We start from the raw sequence: 22,910 nt of genomic DNA, 5'->3' as shown, positions 1-22,910 counted from the left end.
TATTTGTAGAAAAACTGAGTCCTGGTGTCCTCTACAGAGGACGTAGCATAACATATGAATAAAATATCATTTTTCAAAAATGTTATTTTACCATTTTTTGCTCTAAACAATGTAATGACATAAAACAATACTAAATTCACAAAGCTTTTTATTTCTGGTTCTCAGGAGGATTTGCTGCTCAAGAAACATTTCTGATTATTATCACTGTTGAAAACAGTTGTGATGCTTAATATTTTTGTGGAAACCATTCTGGATTCTTTGATGTATAGAAATTTCAAACGCACAGCATTTATTTGACAGAAATCATTTGTAATACTCTAAATTTCCTTAATGTCACTTTTGATCCATTTAATGGATCCCTGCTGAATAAAAGTTTTAATTTCTTTAAAAAACAAACAAACTTTTAAACAGTAGTGTAGGCCTATATAAAGACTTCTAAAGTAATTTTCGTCTTTTCAAGGCTTTTACATGCCACAAAAACTTATTTTCTTTTAATTATCTTCATTTGCGAGCTTTTCTTAGCAAACATTCATGTGTGCAAGTAACTGCAATAATGTTGATTAATTGATCAGCATATAATAGAATTTAATTACATTTTTAATTGACTGCTAGTCCTGATTAAAACATTTAAATACTGAAAACACCAGCAAAATGGCAGCACATAAAGTATCTGAGATTTGAAGTCGCTCTTGCTGCAGTCAAATATATTTCACCGATGTCCCCCATGCTATTTATCTATTAATCATACTGTACCTAGAACAGATTGTTCCAGAGAACATATCGTAACTCACTTCCATTTAGCTAGCTTTGAGAGTGAATTAATAAATTTTGGTACTTACTGTTATCATTATCATGATTTAAGATTTTCATTAATATTAATAAATATTCTTGCATTAAACAGTATACTACTAATACAGTTTATCTATCTTAATATATATTTATATTTTAACATATATGAACACTTTATTTTAAGCTTTACATCTGCTGATATCTAATTAATGAATATTAGATATACACTCTTAAAAATAAAGGTGCTTCAAAAGGTTCTTCAAGCGATGCCATAGAAGAACCATTTTTGGTTCCACAAAGAACCATTCCGTTAAAGGTTCTTTAAAGAACCATCTCTTTCTTACCTTTTTATAATCTGAAGAACCTTCTTTCGCCACAAAGAAGCTTTTGTGAAACAGAAAGGTTCTTCAGATGTTAAAGGTTCTTTATGGAACCATTTAGACAAGAAGGTTCTTCTATGGCATCGTGAAGCACCTTTATTTTTAAGAGTGTAGCTTTAACCATCTAGTATTTGTCGATGCAGTGTATCAAAGCCAAAACACCTTTTTTCCTCCTCATTTGCTTGAGTCTATTTATATTGCTACCCTAAAAGTTATAAATAGTGAGACTAAATGTATCCACCTTTTATCCTCAGCTCATTTCTCTCTGTATTTGTCGTAACACTTGCATTCTTTGTGAATTTCTTCTAGATGTAAAAAAAAAAAAAAAAAAAAACAGCTTAGCGCCCGTAACCATATTTAGTTGTGCTTAATTCTCATTTTCTGTTTATTTAGTTTTATTTGGCTAATCTTTTAATACCAATACTCCTCGTTTAACGAGTCATTTACTTTTTTTTGTCTCGGTCTGACCACATTTATACAGCTGTTGGATCAGTCAATTAAGGATTTTACCACCAGCTGGAAAGGCATACGCTTGTAGCCTTTCCCTAATTAAATGTAGCTGTTTTATGACTTAATATGCTGCGGCTTAGCTTCATGAAGCCATCATAAAACTTTCATGAATTTTGAAAGAAAGTTTCAAACTTGCCTTTCTATTTAATGTTTTTTGTATGTTGGCTGCTGTTGTAGAATACATTTCTGCTATTTTTTAAAGGCCTGCACCCTTTTTGTTCCACTTTGCCTGTTGCCAGCTCTGTGAAATTGGGGATTAACCCCTCGGATAATGGCCCTGATGTCCAGTTGAGTGGTTTAAAATGACTGGCTGCCTGAGAAACACACTGATGCATACATGACTTACACCCTCTGAGCTCTTGCTGTCTCCCTCTTCCTCCCACCCTTCCTATTTCCGCCACCTCCTCATATGTCACGACTGTCCTTCCCACCATCATGCACAGAAACGAAAAGAAAAAGAAAGATGGCCTTGTTTCCCCCGTCCCCTCCAAGAATAATATCAGAACCACCTCTACGAAAATAAGGAAGAGCATACATAGATGTATATGCATGGGTGTTTGTGTGCAAGTGTGTGTGTGTTTACTTGGCCGGAGGAACCCAGTCACTCCAGATCTGAGTGTTTGTGGGTGACAGGAACTGTAAGCGGTGGTGGCACTCTTTAACACTCTATCCTCAGAGACTTAGGCTGATGTGGCCTCCATTCTTTGCACATTTCTTCCCTCCAATCCCATTACAGGCCTAACCTTAACCTTACTACTACCACTTCTTACACCTATTTTGGTGAGGACGAAAGCTGGGCTGCAGTTAGGCTGTAAACTGTGAACTCAGTAGCTGCGATGTAAGACAGGGTAGATAATATCACGATGTTGTGCTCCTGGTGCTGAAACATTGATGGATAGTGGTTATCAAGCCTTATTCAAGCAATTGCTTCCAATCATGTATAATCATCTGAACAACAGTGTTAGATGATGTAGTTTTACAGGGATTTTTTTGCTGACAATTTCACTGTAATTGAATGCAGTCCGAGAGCTTCATTTAAAGCCATCAGCCTACTTTTGGAGTGCGTGAAAATCCTTTTTTTAAAGTCAACATCAAAATTGACCCTATTAAGTTTCTGGTCATGTTGTGAATGACAAATCAGTGCACAGTATTTTATTATTCACATCCACTTTTCACTGTCCAATCAATTTCAGAAGTATAAAATCAAGATACGCCCTACACTTTAAATGTCCTGTTTCACTTGTCAAACAAAAGCATGTATTAAAATTAACTCTTTGATTTGTTAGTTATTGCAATGAACTTTAATGGCCATTTTAAATATCTCAAAATATTGCTCTTGCATGAAGCCTTTCCCAAAATATGAAATATTTGCACCTGCACTTGCACTCTGTGTGGTTCACTAAGGTTATGTGAACCTGCTGTCTATTATGTGTTTCTCTTTTTACACTCTTCCTTTTTGTCTAACAAGCTTCAGATGCTTCAAGTTCCAGTGAAGCAGAAAATCTGATTAGTCTGACTGCATTCTGTCTCATTCAGTGCTTAGCCGTGTTACACGTCTGTCAATTGTGTTGTTTATGTTTATTGTTGTTTTGCACTTGATTGCCCAGATTGTCATATAACTCGGTCGGCCAACGAAGAGATATTAATATTCATTGTTGGTTGCACAGTTGAAGTAGTTCTGAATAGTCACATGAAAAGAACTGACTAATTTGGGGAGCCTGGGGTGCAAAGTGCCGTTATTTACTGAGCCGTTACTACTCATTGTCAGAGAAAAATAAATTGGTCTTAGGGGTTAAAAGGGAATAGATGAAAAGATTCTCTGATGTTAAAGGGATAGTCCATACAAAAATTCTGTCACCAATTCACTCCACGGTACAAAAACCACTAGGGTGGTATCCTTTGAAAAGGTGCTAAATTGCAATGTTTACGTGCTAAGATGTTACCATTTAGGTGCTAATATGTACCTTCAAGGTAGTAATACGCATCCTTTACAAGGTACAAAGATATACAATTTGAAAAGGTTCCACCCCATGACAGTTTTTGGGCCTTTTTTTCTGAGAGGGTATGTTGCTCCAAAAAAAGCTTGAATTTTCTTTCTAAAGTGGAACACAAAAGGAAAGATTAATAGAAAGGACAAAAAGCACCATAAAAGTATCATAAATTGGTTTATATGACTCATATTCCAAGTCTTCTGAAGCCATACTATAGCTTTGTGTGAGTAAAAGTGCATCACATTTTTAGGTAAACTATCCCTTTAAATCGCTAACATTGTTCAGTTTTTGTTCTTTAGAATGAGTCGAACGACTGCATTATAGGCAATCAAATCAAAAAGCCTCAAGCGAAGCAGTTGGAGGCTAACTTAAAACTATTAAAAAGAAAAAAAAAGTCACTTGTCACTGTCATTCTCTTCTTCTTTCAGTCTTCCAGGTAAGGTGTATTTGCACAAGTGGACATGGGAGAGGCAGAGGATTGATTTGATCTTACAAGCCATCAGGTTGAGAGGAACTTTCCTAAACATGACCTGAAGTGTGCCGGCCCCGCAGCAAACGCTGCTGTCACTATAGTGAATGGGAGCTGTCACACTGCGGTCGGGCCGATGCGAGCTGACAGCCTGAACGCTCACAAAACAAATCATGGCCCCATTTGGTAACACTCCACGTCCCTGCGATTTAGCCCAACCAGGACGGCTTCTGTGCTGCTCATAGAGGATGCTAGTGGGGAAGTCTAGACTATTGGGGATATCTGTGTGTGTATATGTGTGAATATGTAGGTGCATGTGCCGCAAGAAGTTGCGTCTCTGTGTCGGTGAAATCATGGTTAGTGAGAGATGTTAGTTCATCTACTTATGAAGTGGTCTATGGGAGAACCTTACAAAGACTAGATCATTTTTATGCTAAATTTAAGCATTTTTTATGACCATTAAAGAAATAGTTCAAAAATGTATATTTGCTGAACATTTACTCCAGGCCCTCCAAGATGTATATGAGTTTGTTTCTTCATCAGAACAGACTTGGAGAAATTTAACATTTCTTGCTTCATTTGAACATCACTTGCTCACCAATGGATCCTCTGCAGTGAATGGGTGCCGTCAGAATGAGAGTCCAAACAGCTGATAAAAACATCACAATAATCCACACCACTCCAGTCCATCATTTAACATCTTTTGAAGTGAAAAGTTGCATGTTTGTAAGAAACAAATTCATCATTAAGGAATTCTATTTGGACTCTCATTTTGACGGCACCCAGTCACTTACATCGATATGCCAGTAGGTCGCAACAAGTCTTTATGAGTAAGTCACTGAATTATTTACTCAATCAAATCAATCAAAACCACTGATTTATTCAGGAACAAAACAAGTGGCTGCCTTCATGTACAGTATGAGTCACTGAATCATTCACTCAGCTGATTGTAAAGCAAAAACAAAGTAACATATAATACAGTGTCTAAAATGTAAGTTGCTCAATATTACATTTTCCTGTATTGAAGTGATGTATAAATGCAATATTGTTACTTGCTCAAACAGTCGTTGCTAGTTTGAATATGTGATTTTTTACAACAGTGACTTAGACACATTGCAGGCAACCCTTGCTTGTGTTGCTTTAATAACTAATATTTATAACTAAATAACTATGAGAATAATTGTAAAATAATCATTTTAAAAAGTGTTTTTTTTTTTCGCTTCCAATTTTTTCCCCAACCCTTTTAACCCCTTAAAGGCCCAGGAATCTGCAGATGTTTTTTTTTTCACATTTTTTGCAATACTTTTTGGGGAAATCTGTCAAATTGTGTGAAATAGACTTGATTAAATAGTAAAAAAAAAAATGGTTAAATCGAGCTGAGGCCCAGTTTACACCAGTGCATTTTCATTTTAAAACACATAACTTTTGCTACGGTTACACCTATCGTTTTCCACCCTCGAAAACGGAGACTTTTGAAAACGCTGCAGACCCCCGTTTTAGTTTGAAAACTCCGGGGTTGCGTTTCAGTAAACGGACCAAAATGGAGAGTTTTGAAAACGATGACGTGCTGCCCAGATTCGCACTGCGTATCCTTGATGACACCATGCTCATTGTTGTACCCATAGATATGTATAGGTAGATTCCTCTTTCGACCACTCCAAGCATGTAGATGCGTCTGCCATCTAAATAATAGGGAATCTACCTATACATATCTATGGTTGTACCTGCATGAATGGTAATGTGGCATGCGTTTTCGGTTGTGTGGTGTAGACGGAGATCGTTTCTGAAACGCAGAGAAAACGCCAGTGTAGACGAGGATCGTTTTCGTTTTAAAACGCCATTTTAAAATGAAAATGCACTAGTGTAAACAGCAATCAGGAACTAGATGCTTCATTTTAAGGTTTTCATTTTTGTGTGCAAAACAACTTTAAATTGTTTAAGTAGTGTGACTATTGACAATCCCTGAAATTGCTGGTGACCTCTTATGCATTTCGAAGAGTCTTAAGATTGATATTAAATCAAGTGAAGAATTGCATTTTCATGGAGCGCAGAATCAAAATCTAGAAATTATCACTCATCACGGAAAACCTAACTTCATAAAAGACGCCTACCAGCACAAACCCTGACAGAAGAAATTGACCATAGCTTTGAGTTGTTATTACTGAGGTCTTCTATCTCCGTAAAACGTAATTTAAGCACTAAATGTCACTAAAATGCCATTCTGAAGCAGGTGACATGCATTGGCCAGCTCTGATGGCTTGAGGCTGATTGTCTGCTGGGCTACAGCCATCACCTTTATTCGCTAAAAATGAATTATCTGTTTGGCAGCTCCATTTTCCACTTTATTATTCAACTAACTCACAAAATGGTAATTAAATGAAACAATTTAGTAACAAAAAAGAGAAAAGTGAAAAGAGGAGAGACGATGATTGTGTTAAAGTGCTTTACACACTCACTGGGTGATTTTCTTTGGCAGCTAATAAAATGAACAGAAAAACATCGTGATTAAAGGGTTGAACAGTGAACACCTGAGCATCTCTGCTATAATCATTAAGATAGAGAGATGGGGGAGGAGAGCTAGACGAGGCAATGCATTGTTCTTGAATGTGCATAGAGGAAAGAGAGAGAAACTATAAACACAAGACACACTCAGCTGGGAAGAGGGGGGAAGCATGGGGTAAATCTCACAAAAACTGTCAAATATTGACTGGGTTGCATTTCACCCCAAAATAAAATAAAATAAAAAAACAATAAAAAGAAGCCAATTTTAGGACTGTAATTGCATCATGACATTATTTTCATGACAGTAATGCACATTAACTCACAATTCTCAGTAGCCTTCAGTAATGCAAATAAAGGAATCCCATTCTCATTATTGCAATGCAATAAAAACCAAATTAAAATTGTAAAGTATATTTGTGTGTATACATGGTAGTATTTGTTGCTTTAAGATGATTTTAATCATTGTGTCCAGACAGGACGATTTACATTTACTGTATTAATCTGAGCCTCCTGTTCAGTCGTTGGCTGTGTTTGGATTGACATAATAACATCATTGTTGTATTTCTACAGTATGTAGTTTGTAAACTGTGCATAGTATGTGAATTGCCTATATTTATAGAATACCAGGATTGCAAAAATGTGCAGCAAACAACAGAGCACACTTCGCACAATACTGTATCCCACAATGTGATGCATTTAATTTTACAGTTATTTATCATCTCTTTTTTATTGTCTTGTTATTTGATTAGATCAGCAAAAAATAAGGGAACATTCTAGGATCTATCAATACAAGCTCAATCAAAACAGAATTTGCTGTATAATGTTGATTACAGCAGAAAATAATTTAGACATGGCCCAAATTTAAACAACTGTACACCTCAAACATTATTGTTTTTTTAATTAAATGTAACTGCCTTAACAAAAATAAGACCTTCATATTTTGTCCCTTAAACCCTCCAGAGACTGGAAATTCAATTGCGAGTTACTGTATGTATTTTTGCTTTAAGTCAAAATTATTTTTCTGGTAATCAACATTATGCTGAAAATAACATTCTGTTAAGCTTAACTTTTGCAGCACATTTTAAATTGCAAAATGCAGTATAACAGTTTTTATTGATAACAATAACTGGATGGCACTCACATGGAACTTAATGTGGTCATACTTAATGTATGACAACAATGTGGCATACTACTTTTTAAAATGTTTATTGTTAAATAATGCCAACTGTTTCACAGTAGTCTACTATTAGTGTGAGCTACAGTAGTATTTCATTCCAGACATTGCTATTCTCTCTTTATGCAGAAACTTGTGGTCTGTTTCTTGCATCTACTGCAACTGTACTAACTAGGGTTTGTGTATTGTATGTTGTCCTCCTTCAGGCTCTGTTCAGGAGAAGCAGCCACCTGTTAGTCCAATGAATAACCGGAAGGAAGACATGGAGATCACGTCGCACTACCGGCAGCTCCTGCGGGAGCTGAACGAGCAGCGGCAGCACGGCATCCTGTGCGACGTGTGTGTGGTCGTGGAGGGCAAGATCTTCAAAGCGCACAAGAACGTGTTGCTGGGCAGCAGCCGCTACTTCAAGACGCTTTACTGCCAGGTGAAGAAGGGCTCAGAGCAGCAGGCCACCATCACGCACCTGGACATCGTCACAGCTCAAGGCTTCAAGACTATCCTTGACTTCATGTACTCCGCCCACTTGGCGCTCACAAGCAAGAATGTGATCGAGGTGATGTCCGCCGCCAGCTACCTGCAGATGACCGACATAGTGCAAGCGTGTCACGGCTTCATCAAGGCAGCGCTAGACATCAGCATTCGCTCCGAGCTTGCAGATGAACTTGCGGATATTGAGATGGGCAATGTGGTGAGCTCTATGGGAGGTGGGGCTGGGGCTGGGCCCAGTGTGGGCGGAGCCTCGGAAGCACTGGCGTCCATGATCTCGGCCCGCAGTTCCTCGCCGTGGATGGCCAGACGCACCAGCCCAGCAAACTCATCTGGAGACTCAGCCATCGCTAGCTGCCACGAAGGCGGTAGCAACTACGGCAAAGAAGACCCGGAACCCAAAAGCCATGAGAGCCAGGAGGATGCTTGTTTGCAGCCCTTGTGGCCTGCTGATTACCGTTCTGTCCAGGTCAAAGAGGAGCAAGTCTCCCCCTCCAATTTGCAAGATGGGGCTGGCCGAGGAGCACAAGGCACGCCTGGGGAGCAAGGTGGACGAGGAGAGGGGGGCTGGCAACCCCCTGGCACGGGCCGCAGGAAGAACCGCAAAAACAAGGACACGGTCAGGCACATAACCCAACAGAATGAAGGGGACAGTCGGACAGCGTCGCCGCTGCCATCCATGCTGTCCAATCCAGGCTGGAGCTACAGCAACCAGGACATTCCAGGTAGGATTACTGTGTACTGGTTGCTTTATTGCTTCCTTTATTACTGTCATGATATCACATTGTGAAAACATCATCGAGCCGATTGTTGACCTTTCATCAAAGGATGTTTGGTCTTGCAGAAGAGACTGAATATGCCTACTATATAGTACAGGAATGGGCAAATCCGGTTATGGAGGGACACTGTCCTACAGAGTTTAGCTCCATCCCTAATCAAGAACACTTAATTTTCTAGTAATCCTGAAGACTTTGGTTAGATATTTCAGCTATGTTCAATTTTGGATGGAGCTAAACTCTGCAGGACAGTGCCCCCTCCAGTACCAGAGTTGCCCATCCTAGAAATAGTAGGTGCAAAGGGCATGAAATAAGTAGTATTTCTGTATCCTGGTATTCATGAAACAGTACACATCCAATGGACACTTTCCTATCCCACAAGGCTTCAGGAGAGGAGTTGTAAATGGCAGGGAAGCTGACATTGTAGGTGTTGGATGTAGAGTGTCCGGATTACATTTGTACTACACTCATTCATACTATGTGGACCATACATTTTAACAGTCACAAAGTTTGCTTCTCATTGTTGCGAGCACTGCCTCGTGGATCCCGTGAGAGTCAGGTCTTCTGTAATACTTTGCCACCGTGTTTGATTGTATAATTCGAACCCAGATAGAAATAGAACTCTGATGAAGTTGAAAATTATTGTTGTAGCACTAATAGTATAGCAGCATGACAAACTACAGATTGAGGTGGGGAATTTGGGGTTGAAAAAACTAATTTCCTCATTAACATCGGAAAGACACATGGGACGCGAGGCAGCCTCATCAACCTAAAAACAAAATCCGTGCTGAGGAACAGATCACGCCAGCAAGCGGGGATGAGGCCCTACCTGTCTCGGATACTGTTGCTTATAGGTATGTAGATCATTAAAAGTGTGGCAGCTCTAATCTCTGGTGAATTTGTGCAGGCCGACTGTGAAATGGGCACACACACACTTTAAGAAAACAGGATAATTGAATTGACCTTGGTGGCGGTGTGTGGATTAAAATGTACGTGTGTGTGCGAGTGTGTTGGGACGGGGGGTGCCCCAAGGTCTTCTGAAGTGTGGAGAAGAAGGGATAAAGTGAAGGAGAGAGGGAGGGGAATTCGCGGAGATCTGCATCAGCTTAGCGCGAGTTTACCTACTTAACTCTCGAGGCACTCTCTCATCCTCTCTGTTTGCCAGCCCTGCTACCTGCGGCTCCAACAGAAATAACTGCACTTGCTGACCCAACCCCACAGATCAAATATCAAGTGCAAGACTCCACACATCTAAGTACACACTGGCTCACTGTACTGCATACACACACATGCTCACAAAAGTCACACCCGTACCTTTGTGTGCGACACAAATAGTACAAATTTATATTCCTCACGCACTGGCCGCTATAAGCAAAACTAATATGCTAGTCAAGCTTTTGAGGTCAATTTAATTAAGTTCTAAATGGAACTGAAACATTTTCAAATCTAAAATCATCCCTCTTAACCGTGTGTAAATCTCAGTCCGCTAAGGAACCGAGGACTTGCAAAACGGCAAATTGCTTTGGATGTCATTTGATAATATGGGCCGATCCTCAGTGAAGATGAGAATATTGCTTGGTACACAAAACAGGCTCAGGCTTGGACGAGTCGGATCAGGGTGAGAGAAAGACGGCATGTTCTGAAAGCCCTCATGCCCTGCTTTGGGTTTTGGACTCAGCTGTAATTTTCCTACTGAATTTGTGGATTCTTGAGGAGTTGAGGCAGACATGTTTGTCCAAAACCTATGCGACCAGCTACTGTGGCCAGGATGGTTTGCTTTGTTTAAATAAACAAGGATTATTTTTTTTGTGGGTGTGTATTTTATCACCCACCTATTATATGTGACATGAACATGTTTAAATCTCATTTAAACAACATGACAGCTTTAGTAATTAGAGGGACTCTATAAATGCCTTCATAAGTGATTTCTGTCCGTGCTGAGGTCCAGTCAGCAGCTAGATTTTTCTCAGATTTGGTTAAAGGGCACAGGAAGTGTCTAGTTGCAGGAGTAATGGTTTGCACGGTTAAGGGTGCCGTTTGCTGACAGCAGTAAATGGGATCTCAGGATGCTGATGTCCAAGATGCATTGTGCACAGACTAATGGTTTTAAGAAGCTTGTAATTGGTGGTTGGCATGTTTATAGAACTGTATATCTAAATTACCATGCTACTGGTATGAATTTCTGGCGAGCAGCAGGATATTTCTCAACCTGCTCTTTGTGAAGTGTGTGTGTGAGAGAGAGAGGATATGGTTTTTAACATGATTAGGCAGCCAAGACCAAAAAGACAGTCAGGCTACTGTCTAAAGCTTCTGGCTGCTTCTCTTGTCTGCTAAAATATTATCCTTATCATCTTATTGATACGGTTTTCTTCATGAATGTTGTAAGATAAGACTCAGATCATGCTATAAGGACTGTTTGCATACCAGTTATTCTTTGCACGTGTGCTTAAGTTTCACTGCGCCCTTGTTCAGGCCCCTGTTGAATGGACATTCCCTTTCAGAGCGTTTTACTGACCACTGACAAACATGAGGCATCAAGCCATCACAGTTCTAGAGAGGGGATGTGAGGTCACACTGGATGTTTAGCAGATGTTTGCAGGTGTTGAAACTTGTTGCAGAATATGCAGGCATTATAATGGGCATGTGTCCTGGAACACAGATTCCCAAACTTTGGGGAAACATCACAATATTACAGTCAGTATGGTTTAAATGGTTTACATTTTTGTTTGTTGCATTCTGTTTTCTGGATTATATTTATTTTAATTTATTTTCAATGCATTTTTGAGGACACTATTCCATATTGCGATTTGATTAAGTATACGGCCCTACTATTGGTTTATTCATCCAAGATATAGGACATCTTACATAGATATAATATACAGAAAATTAAATTTTTGTGACTGGATTCTGTGATTCCGTTCATGTTTTTTGTCAAATCATTAGATAATATTTTAGATAACTTGCGTAGGCGTACTAGAAACATATTTGGCGCAAGTGCGCAAAGAGAGACACCAATGTTTAGCCAGCACATTAGAAGCATACATTAGCAATGTACAAACATACAATGCTGTTTTATAATGTTCTTGTATTATTTTGGCGGGAACAAGGGGGCAGTAGAGTTACTCTCAGTTGTCTGTGACAGAAAAATCGATGTTTTGTTATTTACATAGCTAGCAAGTTAGTATAGCTAGTACAACAGGAAAGTCTCTTCAGACAACAGTAGTTGATTTGAAAGATAAAGCTGACCATAGAAGAAGAGTTTACGCTCATATCTGCTAATAGTGCCCCCCTTGTGGCAACACTAAGAATGCAACATGCTTGTATTGTCTTATACGGTATATTGCTTTGTGAATTAAGTGGACTCAACTGGAACACACTCTCATGGCAATTTAGAACTATTTTACATATTGGCAAATTGGTGGCTGCTTTGTATAAACTTGTGCGAATTAATGTGTACGTTTTCATATGATCTGCTTATGCCGTATAGGTTTCCGTACAAATCACATCGTATAAATTAATACAAAATTGTAAAATAGTCATGTTTTGTTTTAAGACCAGGTTGTAAATGGAGCATGAAATTAAGCTAGATTTTAGTAGATAGATTTGTTTTGCTTTCATGTCTTTGTGTAAAGTATATTTAAGTCAACCTGAGTACAGAAACGTTTGTGAGAGAAGCAGTGCTGCTATCAATGATGCCTGTGTTTGTTTCTTTGTTGTCATATAGTGCTCATCTTTCTTCCCATCATCCTACACTTTTTTGTTGTTTTTAAAAGTAGCTATATCAGTTTGTCCCCACCCATTTACATGTGCTATGATTTCATTACTCATCATCAGGAGTGTGTGTAATGTAGAAGCTCAGCGCTCTTCCAAAAGCCAGACCTCTTTTGAGCGAGCAGCAAGACTCTTCGCTTACAAACAAACCCACAATGTCTGTAATACAGACCTGAGTCACAGCTCCATGTTTCATAGACCCTTAAAACAACACTAGTTATTGTATCAGTATTTTTTTCTACAGCCTGTGTCTGATGCTAGAGGCCTCTACGGTTAGCATTAGCATGACACTCGTTTGTCAGGTCAGAAAATGACCACCAAAGAGTGACGTTTCAAAAGGAAATTTACCCAGCGCGTCTCTGATGCGATGCCATGGTATCTGTGTGTGAAAGTGGCTTGTTAGTTGGAGTGTTGTTCGTGTTGTAGGTTTACTTTCTGATGAAGAGGGGGTTTCTGTGGTTGGCTGTGGCTGTGAACTTCACGCTGTCATCAGGGGGATTTTTTAGGCTGGTCAGGAAATGGTCACTGATATTTTATTTTAGATTATTTGTTCATGAGCATAGCTATCACTTGATCAGAAAGAGATTAGGAAAATAAGATCATTGTGGCCTTCCCCTTTCCACAGCAAGACAAGACAAAAATCCCACATTTAGATCATTCACCCATGCATATGGGTTGTTGTGCTGTTGACGTGTTATTCTGTTTTAAAGTTGTTGTTAAAAGGGAAGTGTGTGCTTTCTTAAGTATCTGTATTTATTTGTGTACAGATGCAGATATGTATATGTGGTGATTGAGTGCTTGTATCTGATTTCAGAGTGTGTATGTGAAGAAAACACACACACATGTACACAGATGATAATGAAGTGTCTGACATGTATAAACAGTGTTGAAATATTTAGCAAGTGTTGCGTGTTTAATAGAGCAGTCTATGGCATAACTTTGCACTTGTCTCAGTGAGCGGCTGACATGTTCACAGCAGAGCTCATCTAATCTAATCCTGTTCATCATAGCAAACACACATACACATGAACTTCAGCTCAGCCTCAACACATCACATCTATTTGCTCTCCTCTGAGAGTTTAACCTCTGGCCTCTCACCCACTGCTCTATAAAAACTCACTCATTCATGTATTCATTCACTTATTCATGCCTTCGCTACTCAATCAGTCCTTTACTAACTCCTACTAATTCATTTATTTATTCTCTCACTCACTCACTCATTCATTTATTCACTGACTGATTTTTTCATTCTCTTACTCTTACTGACTCATTCATTCATTCACTCACTCACTCATTCATTTATTCACTGACTGATTTTTTCATTCTCTTACTGACTCATTCATTCATTCACTCACTCACTCACTCATTCATTTTTACCTGTTCATTTGGTCATTCACTCAATCACTCACAAATTAATTCATTCACTGACTCGCTTTTATTACGTCTTAAATTGATTTTTCCATACTGCTGGTTCGTCTGGTCAGAGGAGAACTGGCCCCCCGACTGAGCCTGGTTTCTCCCAAGGTTTTTTCTCCATTCTGTCACCGATGGAGTTTTGGTTCCTTGCCGCTGTCGCCTCTGGCTTGCTTAGTTGGGGACACTTCATTTCCAGCGTTATCGTTGACATGATTGCAGAGATATTATTTAAACTGAGCTGGATGTTGACATCACTGAATTCACTGATGAACTGTCTTTAACTGAAAAATGAGTGTTTACTATTGTCACTTTGCATTATTGACACTATTTTCCTAATTAATGCTGTTCAGTTGCTTTGTCACAATCTGTATTGTTAAAAGCGCTATATAAATAAAGGTGACTTGACTTGACTTGACTTGACTCATTCATTCACTCACTCACAAATTCATTCAGTCACTATTTTTTTTATTCACTCTCTGACTCATTCATTCTTTTCTGACTCACTTATTCCTTCCTTCCTTACTTCCCTCCTTCCTTCTTTTCTTCCTTCATTTATTTGTTAACTCAATGACTCATTCGTTCAGTCATTTATTAACTCACTCACTCACTAATTTATTTATTCACTCACTCACTAACTAGTTCATTAATTCACTGAATCATCCATTCATTCTTCCTGACTCATTTATTCACTCACTCACTTTCTGGCTTACTCATTGATTCACTCCATTATTCATTCATTCATTCACTCACTCACTCACTCATTCACTCACTCATTCCTTCCTCCCTTCCTTCATTAATTTGTTCACTTAATGACTATAACTCACTCTCACTTTCTCACTCACTCACTCACTCACTTGTTCATTCATTCATGCACCCTCTTTCATTTACTCAATCTTTCTTCCATTCATTAATTCAATAATTCATTCATTCACTGACTGACTCAGTCACTCAGTATTTCATTTATTCAATTAATATTCCGTTAATATTCCATTCAATGTCCTTCCGATTCTGTCGTCATCCTTCTCTCAGCCCTGTGTCTTTCCTAGCTCATCAGCTCTATCTCTCTGTTTTTACACTCGCTCTCACTTCTCTTTCTCTGGGTCTCTATAGTCAAAAGGTGTGTGCTTGAAATAATGAGAGTGAGGCCCCTTTAACCCCCATCCTCTTACCACTCTCCCCATAGTATTTACACCTCATTAAACCTGAAATAGCTTTAATATTTAAAACATCGTGAACAGATCTCAACCCTCCCACCCTCAACACCTCTGGATTTTTCCCCTCCCTCGTCGCTTTCTCCCAGTTTAATAATCTACTTTCATATTTCCTTCCTCTCTATTAAAACCAAAATAGATTTCATATTTCACAAGTTAAACTTTTACTTTTTTCTTCTCGCACTCCATCCCTCATCCATTTCTTTTTCCTCCCTCTCTGTCCCTCGTCCGATGTGCCTCCCTATTTTCTTTTGATTGAGACTCACCATCCCACCAGATGTCCTTTACAGTTATCTTCTCTCTCTTTCGTTCTCTTGTTTCTCTGTTTCTTTCTCTCTCCCTCTGTCTCCCCCATGGCATTCTGGGTTGCCCCTCAATGTAGCTGAATGCTTGTTTGTTCTGGGGTAAGGCGTCATGTCGGACTGTCAGACAGAGTTCTTGTGTTCCACCTCACTCTATGCCATTCTCTCGCCTCTCTCTTCAGTCTCCCTCTGTTCCTCCCTTACTACAACAAGTCTCTTCAACTACAATAAAGTGAACCAGGCCAGATAATTAGGTATTAATTGGTCAGTGTATAGAATCTTTAAAGGTTAGTTTAAGCACAGGTAAAATGAGTGAAAGGGTAACACTTTAGTATAGGGATCAGTTCTCACTATTAACTAGTTGCTATGCCTATTATTAACATAGTGGCTGTTTATTAGTACTTATAAAGCACATATTCTGCACAACCATATTCCACATCCCTAATCTATCCTACCCAATACCTAAACGTAACAACTACCTTACTAACTATTTACAAGCAGCAAATTAGTAATTTATTGAGGCAAAAATCATAGTCAATGGTTTGTTAATAGCAAGAATTGGACCTTAAAATAAAGTGTGACCAATGAGAGAAATAACAACACTTATTATAGCATCTGTAGGAAATGAAGTCTTGCCGTTCGGTTACAAGATCCAATATTTGCTTGTATTTTGTGCATTAATTTGAACAGCTTTGAAAATAGTTGCAAAAATAATGTTTATCATACATGACCCTGAAAAATAGCCTGATTTGTACTAAAGAGACAACATTCAGGACTGTTTTGTGGTCAGATTTTATTGATTTGACAAATGCAGTTTAAAAATAAGCTTGGCAAACAGCTTCGGAATCTTTCTTCTTTCATGTAGTATTTGCAACAATTAGAAATAGCTGCCCCAGGGAGTTACCAAGATGGCCACCAAGTCAGCTGATTTGCCTAATTCTGAAAGGGAATATTCTGGGGTTTTTTCCACCTAATGTGAGTTTACTGTTTGTGTCAATTACAACAGTCAGAAATGTTTAAAAAAATTCAGAGAATAATCACGTAAAGTGCTGTGAGTATGTAGCAGGAAACTCTTCCTTTATATGTTGCTGTTGGTCAATTTATAATTTATCTAACCTTTATTTTTGTTGTTCACGTTTCAGGTTCACTAACTGTTTTTAGGTTCTTCCCACTGTCCTTGTCTCTCTTTCGCTCTCTTTGCTTGGAAATGACATGTCTGTCACACCTCCACACCTCCCACCTCTGTGTCTCACTGTCTCTTTGAAAGTGAACACTCTTGACTTTATCATGGACAGAAAAATCCAGACTTCCTCATGGTGGTGTTCCCTCCTGCTTCAGTGCTCTGGTCTCTGAGTACCCGACCCCTCCCAGAATCCTTTACACATGCACTATATATAGACACTTTGGCCTCTAAAACCAAGAGGTGCCTCAAGCCAGGACGCACCACGGTGTCTCGGCTTTGGCCAGTGAAGATGACGATGATAGCAATGCCATTTTCCAAAACGTAAGCACCCCCTGCCCTTGGAGCAGAATGCCCGAGCTACTCAGCAGAGATGGAGGGATGGTAGAAGGTTCCAGTTTTTATAGCAAATCATCCCCTTCCAGCTCCTGTGTTGTATCAGTAACAAAAGTGGCCCACTGCCCATCTCTGCCATCTGGGCTTCTCCCCAGTCTCATGGGGCAACACTGAAAAGATGCCCTGCCAGCAAAAATTTTCTTTGAAACAAAAGTTTGCACATGACAGAGGCACTTACATTTACTTTTCTGTGCTATTTTGGGGGACCGTTTGATTGATATACAAAGTAGATTGGATCTACTAAGTCCAGCCTAAAACTCAAATAATCTGCATGATCACCAAATCTCAATGTGTCTGTGCACCGTTGGTACTGTTACCACTAAGCCATGGTTCTGCCTTTTTCATCACTTGTTGGGAATCGGTCCAAAACCAATCCTCACCCACTTGGGTAAATATTTCCTTACATTAACCTGTTTGAGGGAAGACCATGGTCAACTGGTTTATTGCAAAGTAATAGATGTCTTGAGAGGAACACAATGAGACAAGCCACTTAGTATCGTGATGCGCTGTTTAATGGAGGATAATCCCATTAATCACAATGCACAGGGTGGGGGGAATGTGCTTCTCTCTCGTCACTCACCATCAGAATCAAAGCTGATCTCCGGATGCAGTGGATGTTACGGGGATTGTCCTGCTTTTATTCAAAAGCTTATGCTTGTGTTTCTTACCTTTTTTATGGAGAGGGCCTGTCTGCACTTGTGACAGACACAGAAGCATGTTTAGAAAGCTTGAAGCATTGGACAGATAAGAATGTATAAAGATCAGCTTTGAGCGTGTGGAAAGAGCTGGATCCTTGTGAAGACTTACAGAAAACGTTTGACCTCTGTCATTGCCAACAAAGGGTATATAACAAAGTATTGAGATGAAATTTTGTTATTGACCAAATACTTATTTTCCACCATAATTTGCAAATAAATTCTTTAAAAATCCTACAATGTGATTTTCTGGATTTTTTTTCTTCTCATTTTGTCTCTCATAGTTGAGGTATACCTATGATGAAAATTACAGGCCTCTCTCATCTTTTTAAGTGGGAGAACTTGCACAATTGGTGGCTGACTAAATACTTTTTTTCCCCACTGTAAATGGAGAAGGAATATGGCAAGTTGGATTTTGGAAAGCACAACTATAGGGCCCTATGATTTCTGCTATGTGAAAACGCAGACAGAATCGTGGAATCCAGTCAAAAAAATTAAATTTACTGTATAATGCGGAATGTCATGGAATTTGCCAAATTTTGGATGAATAAATCAAAAGTAGGTCACTTCATGAGCATTTACCATTTCTTTTGAGAAAAACGATCATCATATCCAGGAGTGCACATAAGTTTTTCGGACTGGTTCTCATAAGAGAACCTAGAGATTTGGTTTGGTCCTCACACTGCACATAGTGTAACCCATTAAATACAACTATAAAAAAGTAATTAATCGTAGTGATAATATTGTTGCACTTTATTTATTTAGTTTTTTTAAATAAAATAATAAACTAAATAATAAAGTGTGATAATACTATTATTTTTTCAAATAAAAAGGGAGAATTAAATACAAATACAACTATTTTATAGTAAACTTAAAAATAAAATGCGAATATTTACTTATTTTTTAAGATTAATTTTCATCATTTTCAAACTTAAAATCAGCAGGCTTTTATTTTGGTGGGGTTTATTTTAGCGCTGCCGACTGAAGCGCATCAGTGAATGAAATGTCAGTTTTGCATTGTGCTTTGAAAAAACAGCAGTGGGTAGCCTAGATTTATGCTTTCAGTTTGAATAGAAATCTTATACAGTATTATAGTTTGTCGATCTAAAATGGTAATTGTGCATTAACAGCTGTCAACCATGTCGATACGCAAATGTGCTTATTTACTCAGCACATTTTTTATTTTGGTCGCGCATGCGGACCTGTGTAACACTTATGTGCACCCCTGATCATATCATATACAAAAACAGAAACCTAAAGGTCTTCACAGCAACCCGTCAAAATAAAAGTTCAGTTTAACTTGAATGAACTGTGACCGATATTTTTTGACAAAAATCGTTGACAGTTAGCGGAAGTGAGAGAAAATGTTTCATGATAACATTGTAAAAATAAATATTTTGATATTTTTCTTACAAAAACGCATCGATTCACTACAGGAGGGCTTTATTCACCCCCGGGGCTGTGTGAGGCACGTTTTTTTTATGGACGGATGTGCTTTATTTGACTTCTTTTGGACTGTTGAAAAAAACACCCGTCCACTGCCATTATAAAGCTTGAAAGAACAAGGACAAATTTTAATATAACTCCGATTGGATTCATCTGAAAGAAGAAAGTCATATACACCCAGGATGCCTTGAGGGTGAATAAAACATGGGCTAATTTTCATTTTTAATTTCCTTTAAATTGTGTATGTTTCATGATTTCAATTAAATAGACATGCTTTTTTTATCAATACAATTTTATTTAACCATAAAACATAGTCTAGAAAACTTAAAACGGGAAAAAAAAGCTGAATCCAGAAAAATCAAAACAAAAAAATGTTATGAACTGAATTTAGAAAAAAAAATTTAATGGAATTTGGGAAAAAATAAAACGGATTCCATAGGGCCCTACAACTAGAACTGTTGGATCCCTGGACTTTTTGAAGTCACTGGTCATTTCATGTCGTCCAATTGCGTTACAGCGTGTCCAATCCTAAATCTGGAGGGACACTTTCTAGCAGAGTTTAGTGCCTAAATAAAGGTCTTCAAGATCAGTAGAACCTTTCAGGCGGGTGTGATTGAGCAAAACTCTGCAGGAAAGTGGCCTTCCAGGAACAGGATCGGATGCCCCTGTGTAACATAAACAGAACTTTTGGTCAGATGATCCTTGCAGGTTTTTTCTCTAAACCACGTTCCTGGAACCTCCCAATAATAGACATTTTGGAAGCTTTTCTTATCTGACCCAGCCATTTCAGATCTTGGGTCTCTAATAACAAGTTTATGAGTTTCTTTTATTAAGGGAACATCCAAAATGTGTCCTATTGGGGAATCTCCAGGAACAGGGTTGGAAGCCACTGCTCTGTGTCCTTGAGATGCACTTTCCCAATTATGTCCAATCTTGCTCCTGGAGGGCCAATCAAGGTCTTCAGGATTAGTAGAACATGTGTTGGGGCGGATTTTAGCTAAACTCTGCAGGACATTGGCCCTCCAGGAACAGGATTGTGCACCCCAATCAATAGATTTGCAGCGGTCTGTGATGACTGTAGTTGGTAGCCACCATAAAAACTGATCACTGAGAGACAGGGAGAGAAAGAGGACAGTGTTCTGGGACATGATTATACGCCTGATAGGATATATCTCTGTTTGTCCCACGTTTAGACACTCTGAGTAAGTCTTTGATTGTATACGGGTTTAGACTGTGCATTAACTCCAGGCAGACTGCTGTGGATGAAGAGGGTAATAGGTACATGTGTGTGTGTTTGAGAGTGTGTAAAGGGGTTAGAACACCACCAAACCGTCAAACTTCCCCATTCAGGGCAGGACAACGCCCTGCTGTTTGTTTTCTTCTGCTGTATTTTACTCCGCGGCTTTTTCTTCCTCTTCTGGTTTTACGGGGGGTTTCTGTTCTTTATAGACAAACCCCCACCCTCTTCTGCTCTCTACCCTCCAGTCAGACCGGTTTGAGCATAGAGAGAGAGACAGAGAAAGGAGAGAAGAGGAAGAAGTGAGCTGTTTGGACAAACAGACGCCCCGGGCAGGATGTGGAGGTTTGCTGCCCTCTGGGTGTGTCGGATTGGCCCTGCTACACAGACACGCACACACACAACCGGCGTGGGAGGGCAAAATCTCCCTTCCTCACACACACACTCATTCTTCAACCCCACACCCTCTCCAGCTCCTCTCGATCCTCCACCCATTGTCCTCCCCTCACCTCCTCCCTGTGGCTGCACCCTGCTCTCCCTCGCTCCTAAATAAGTAGAAGTTTAGGGGAGAGGGCGTTAAAGGTGCAAGGGGAAATTCCTATGTGTGCATATGAAAGTGGGCAATGGCTGATACATGAACTGTAGTTACAGCACCACAACTGCATGTGTGCTAAAGATGATGATGTGTGTTGTAAGATGTGTTATATGTGTGTTATATGTGCTGTAGAAACAGGTGTGATATGTGTGTGGGAGGGGGGACAACTATATATATTCATACAAATTTGTCCCTACAACCTAAATAAATGGGTGTGCTTTAACTGTTAAATGTCTTTAACTGTTAAATGGTTCATATACAGTATAAAGTTTTTTATTATTTTTTTTATTATTAAATTATTTCCTTTTTACTACTACTGTTATTATTAAAACTGCAAAAAAAAGTTTCCTTTAGAAGGACGATTAGAATTTGGGTTGATTCATACATTTTTGAAAAACGTACCATTTTCAACTTCTGTATCGTTTACCAGACAAAACATACAAATGAAAACAGAAAGAAGCTTTCTCTATTAAAGGGATAGTTCACCCAAAAATGAAAATTCTGTCATTAATTATTCACCCTCATGTCGTTCCAAACTCGTAAGACCTTCATTCATCTTTGGAACACAATTTAAGATATTTTTGATGAATTCAAGAGCTTTCTGACCCTGAATAGACAACAATGCAACTACCATGTTCAAGGCCTAGAGAGTTAGCAAAGCCATCGTTAAAATATTCAATGTGACATCAGTGGCTCAACTGTAATTTCATGAAGCTACGAGAAAACTTTTTGAGCCATCAGTGGCTCAATTTACTGTTGAGCCACTGATGTCACATGGACTATTTTAACGATGTCCTTACTATCTTTTTTGGCCTAGGAACATTTCAGTTACATTGCTGTCTATGCAGGGTCAGAAAGCTCTCGGAGTTCATCAAAAATATTTTAATTTGTGTTCCGAAGATGAACGAAGGTTTTACGGGTTTGGATCGAAATGACGGTGAGTAATTAATGACAGAATTTTCATTTTTGGGTGAACTATTACTTTAATGGCTTTTTATACATTTGCTTGAATAATTTTTTAAGCAACATAAATATTTAATTATATTATAGATTAGGAGTTTGTGGTATACTAGTTTAAAAGGGAAAAAAACATGACTAGTCACATGACATGTACAACTTAATTCTGAACTGAGAGAACTGAACTGAGGACCCATGAACGAAGATGGCAGATTTCAAATTATGTACTTCCTGCACCAGCCAAGCAATTGCTGCTGAAATGAATGGAAATGCTAACAGATCTGTAGTCATTACAGTTTGCTTTATGTAAACACAGGTGAAGTCTACAGTATGTCATTGTGTAGATATCTAGGTAAATGCACGTGTGTGTGTGTGTGTGTGTGTGTGAAGGGGGTGTTAGTATTAATGCATGGAGGATACAAATCTCTTGCATGTCCCCAATTGTGCTCCATCAATTCAGTGTGTCACTTCTGTTTTCTTTCAAATAATGGACTGCAGTGACTGTGTGTGTGTGTGTGTGTGTGTGTGTGTGTGTGTGTGTGTGTGTGTGTGTGTGATGGAATGCCCTTGAAGAGATGCAGTATCTTTGGGCGTGAGCTTCACACCGTCAGAAACATTCCCTGG

The 22,910-nt window shown here is 38.9% G+C and overlaps 1 protein-coding gene across 2 annotated transcripts in view; it reads left to right on the top strand.

Moving 5' to 3' along the window:
• The window catches only part of LOC107601343 (zinc finger and BTB domain-containing protein 46-like), a 77,995-nt gene that overhangs the window by 22,048 nt on the left and 33,037 nt on the right, over positions 1-22,910 (top strand). For both annotated transcript variants that reach the window (XM_016293503.1, XM_016293501.1), the window contains exon 2: positions 8,022-9,029. In XM_016293503.1, the coding sequence (XP_016148989.1) occupies positions 8,057-9,029 (973 nt within the window). In that variant the 5' untranslated portion in view covers positions 8,022-8,056. The remainder of the gene's footprint in view (positions 1-8,021; positions 9,030-22,910) is intronic.

This window comes from Sinocyclocheilus grahami, unplaced genomic scaffold, assembly GCF_001515645.1.
Source record: "Sinocyclocheilus grahami isolate Dianchi unplaced genomic scaffold, SAMN03320097.WGS_v1.1 scaffold303.1, whole genome shotgun sequence".
Classification (NCBI taxonomy): Eukaryota; Metazoa; Chordata; class Actinopteri; order Cypriniformes; family Cyprinidae; genus Sinocyclocheilus; species Sinocyclocheilus grahami.
The sequence above is the reverse complement of the archived record's forward strand: the minus strand, read 5'-3'. Positions and strand labels throughout refer to the sequence as shown.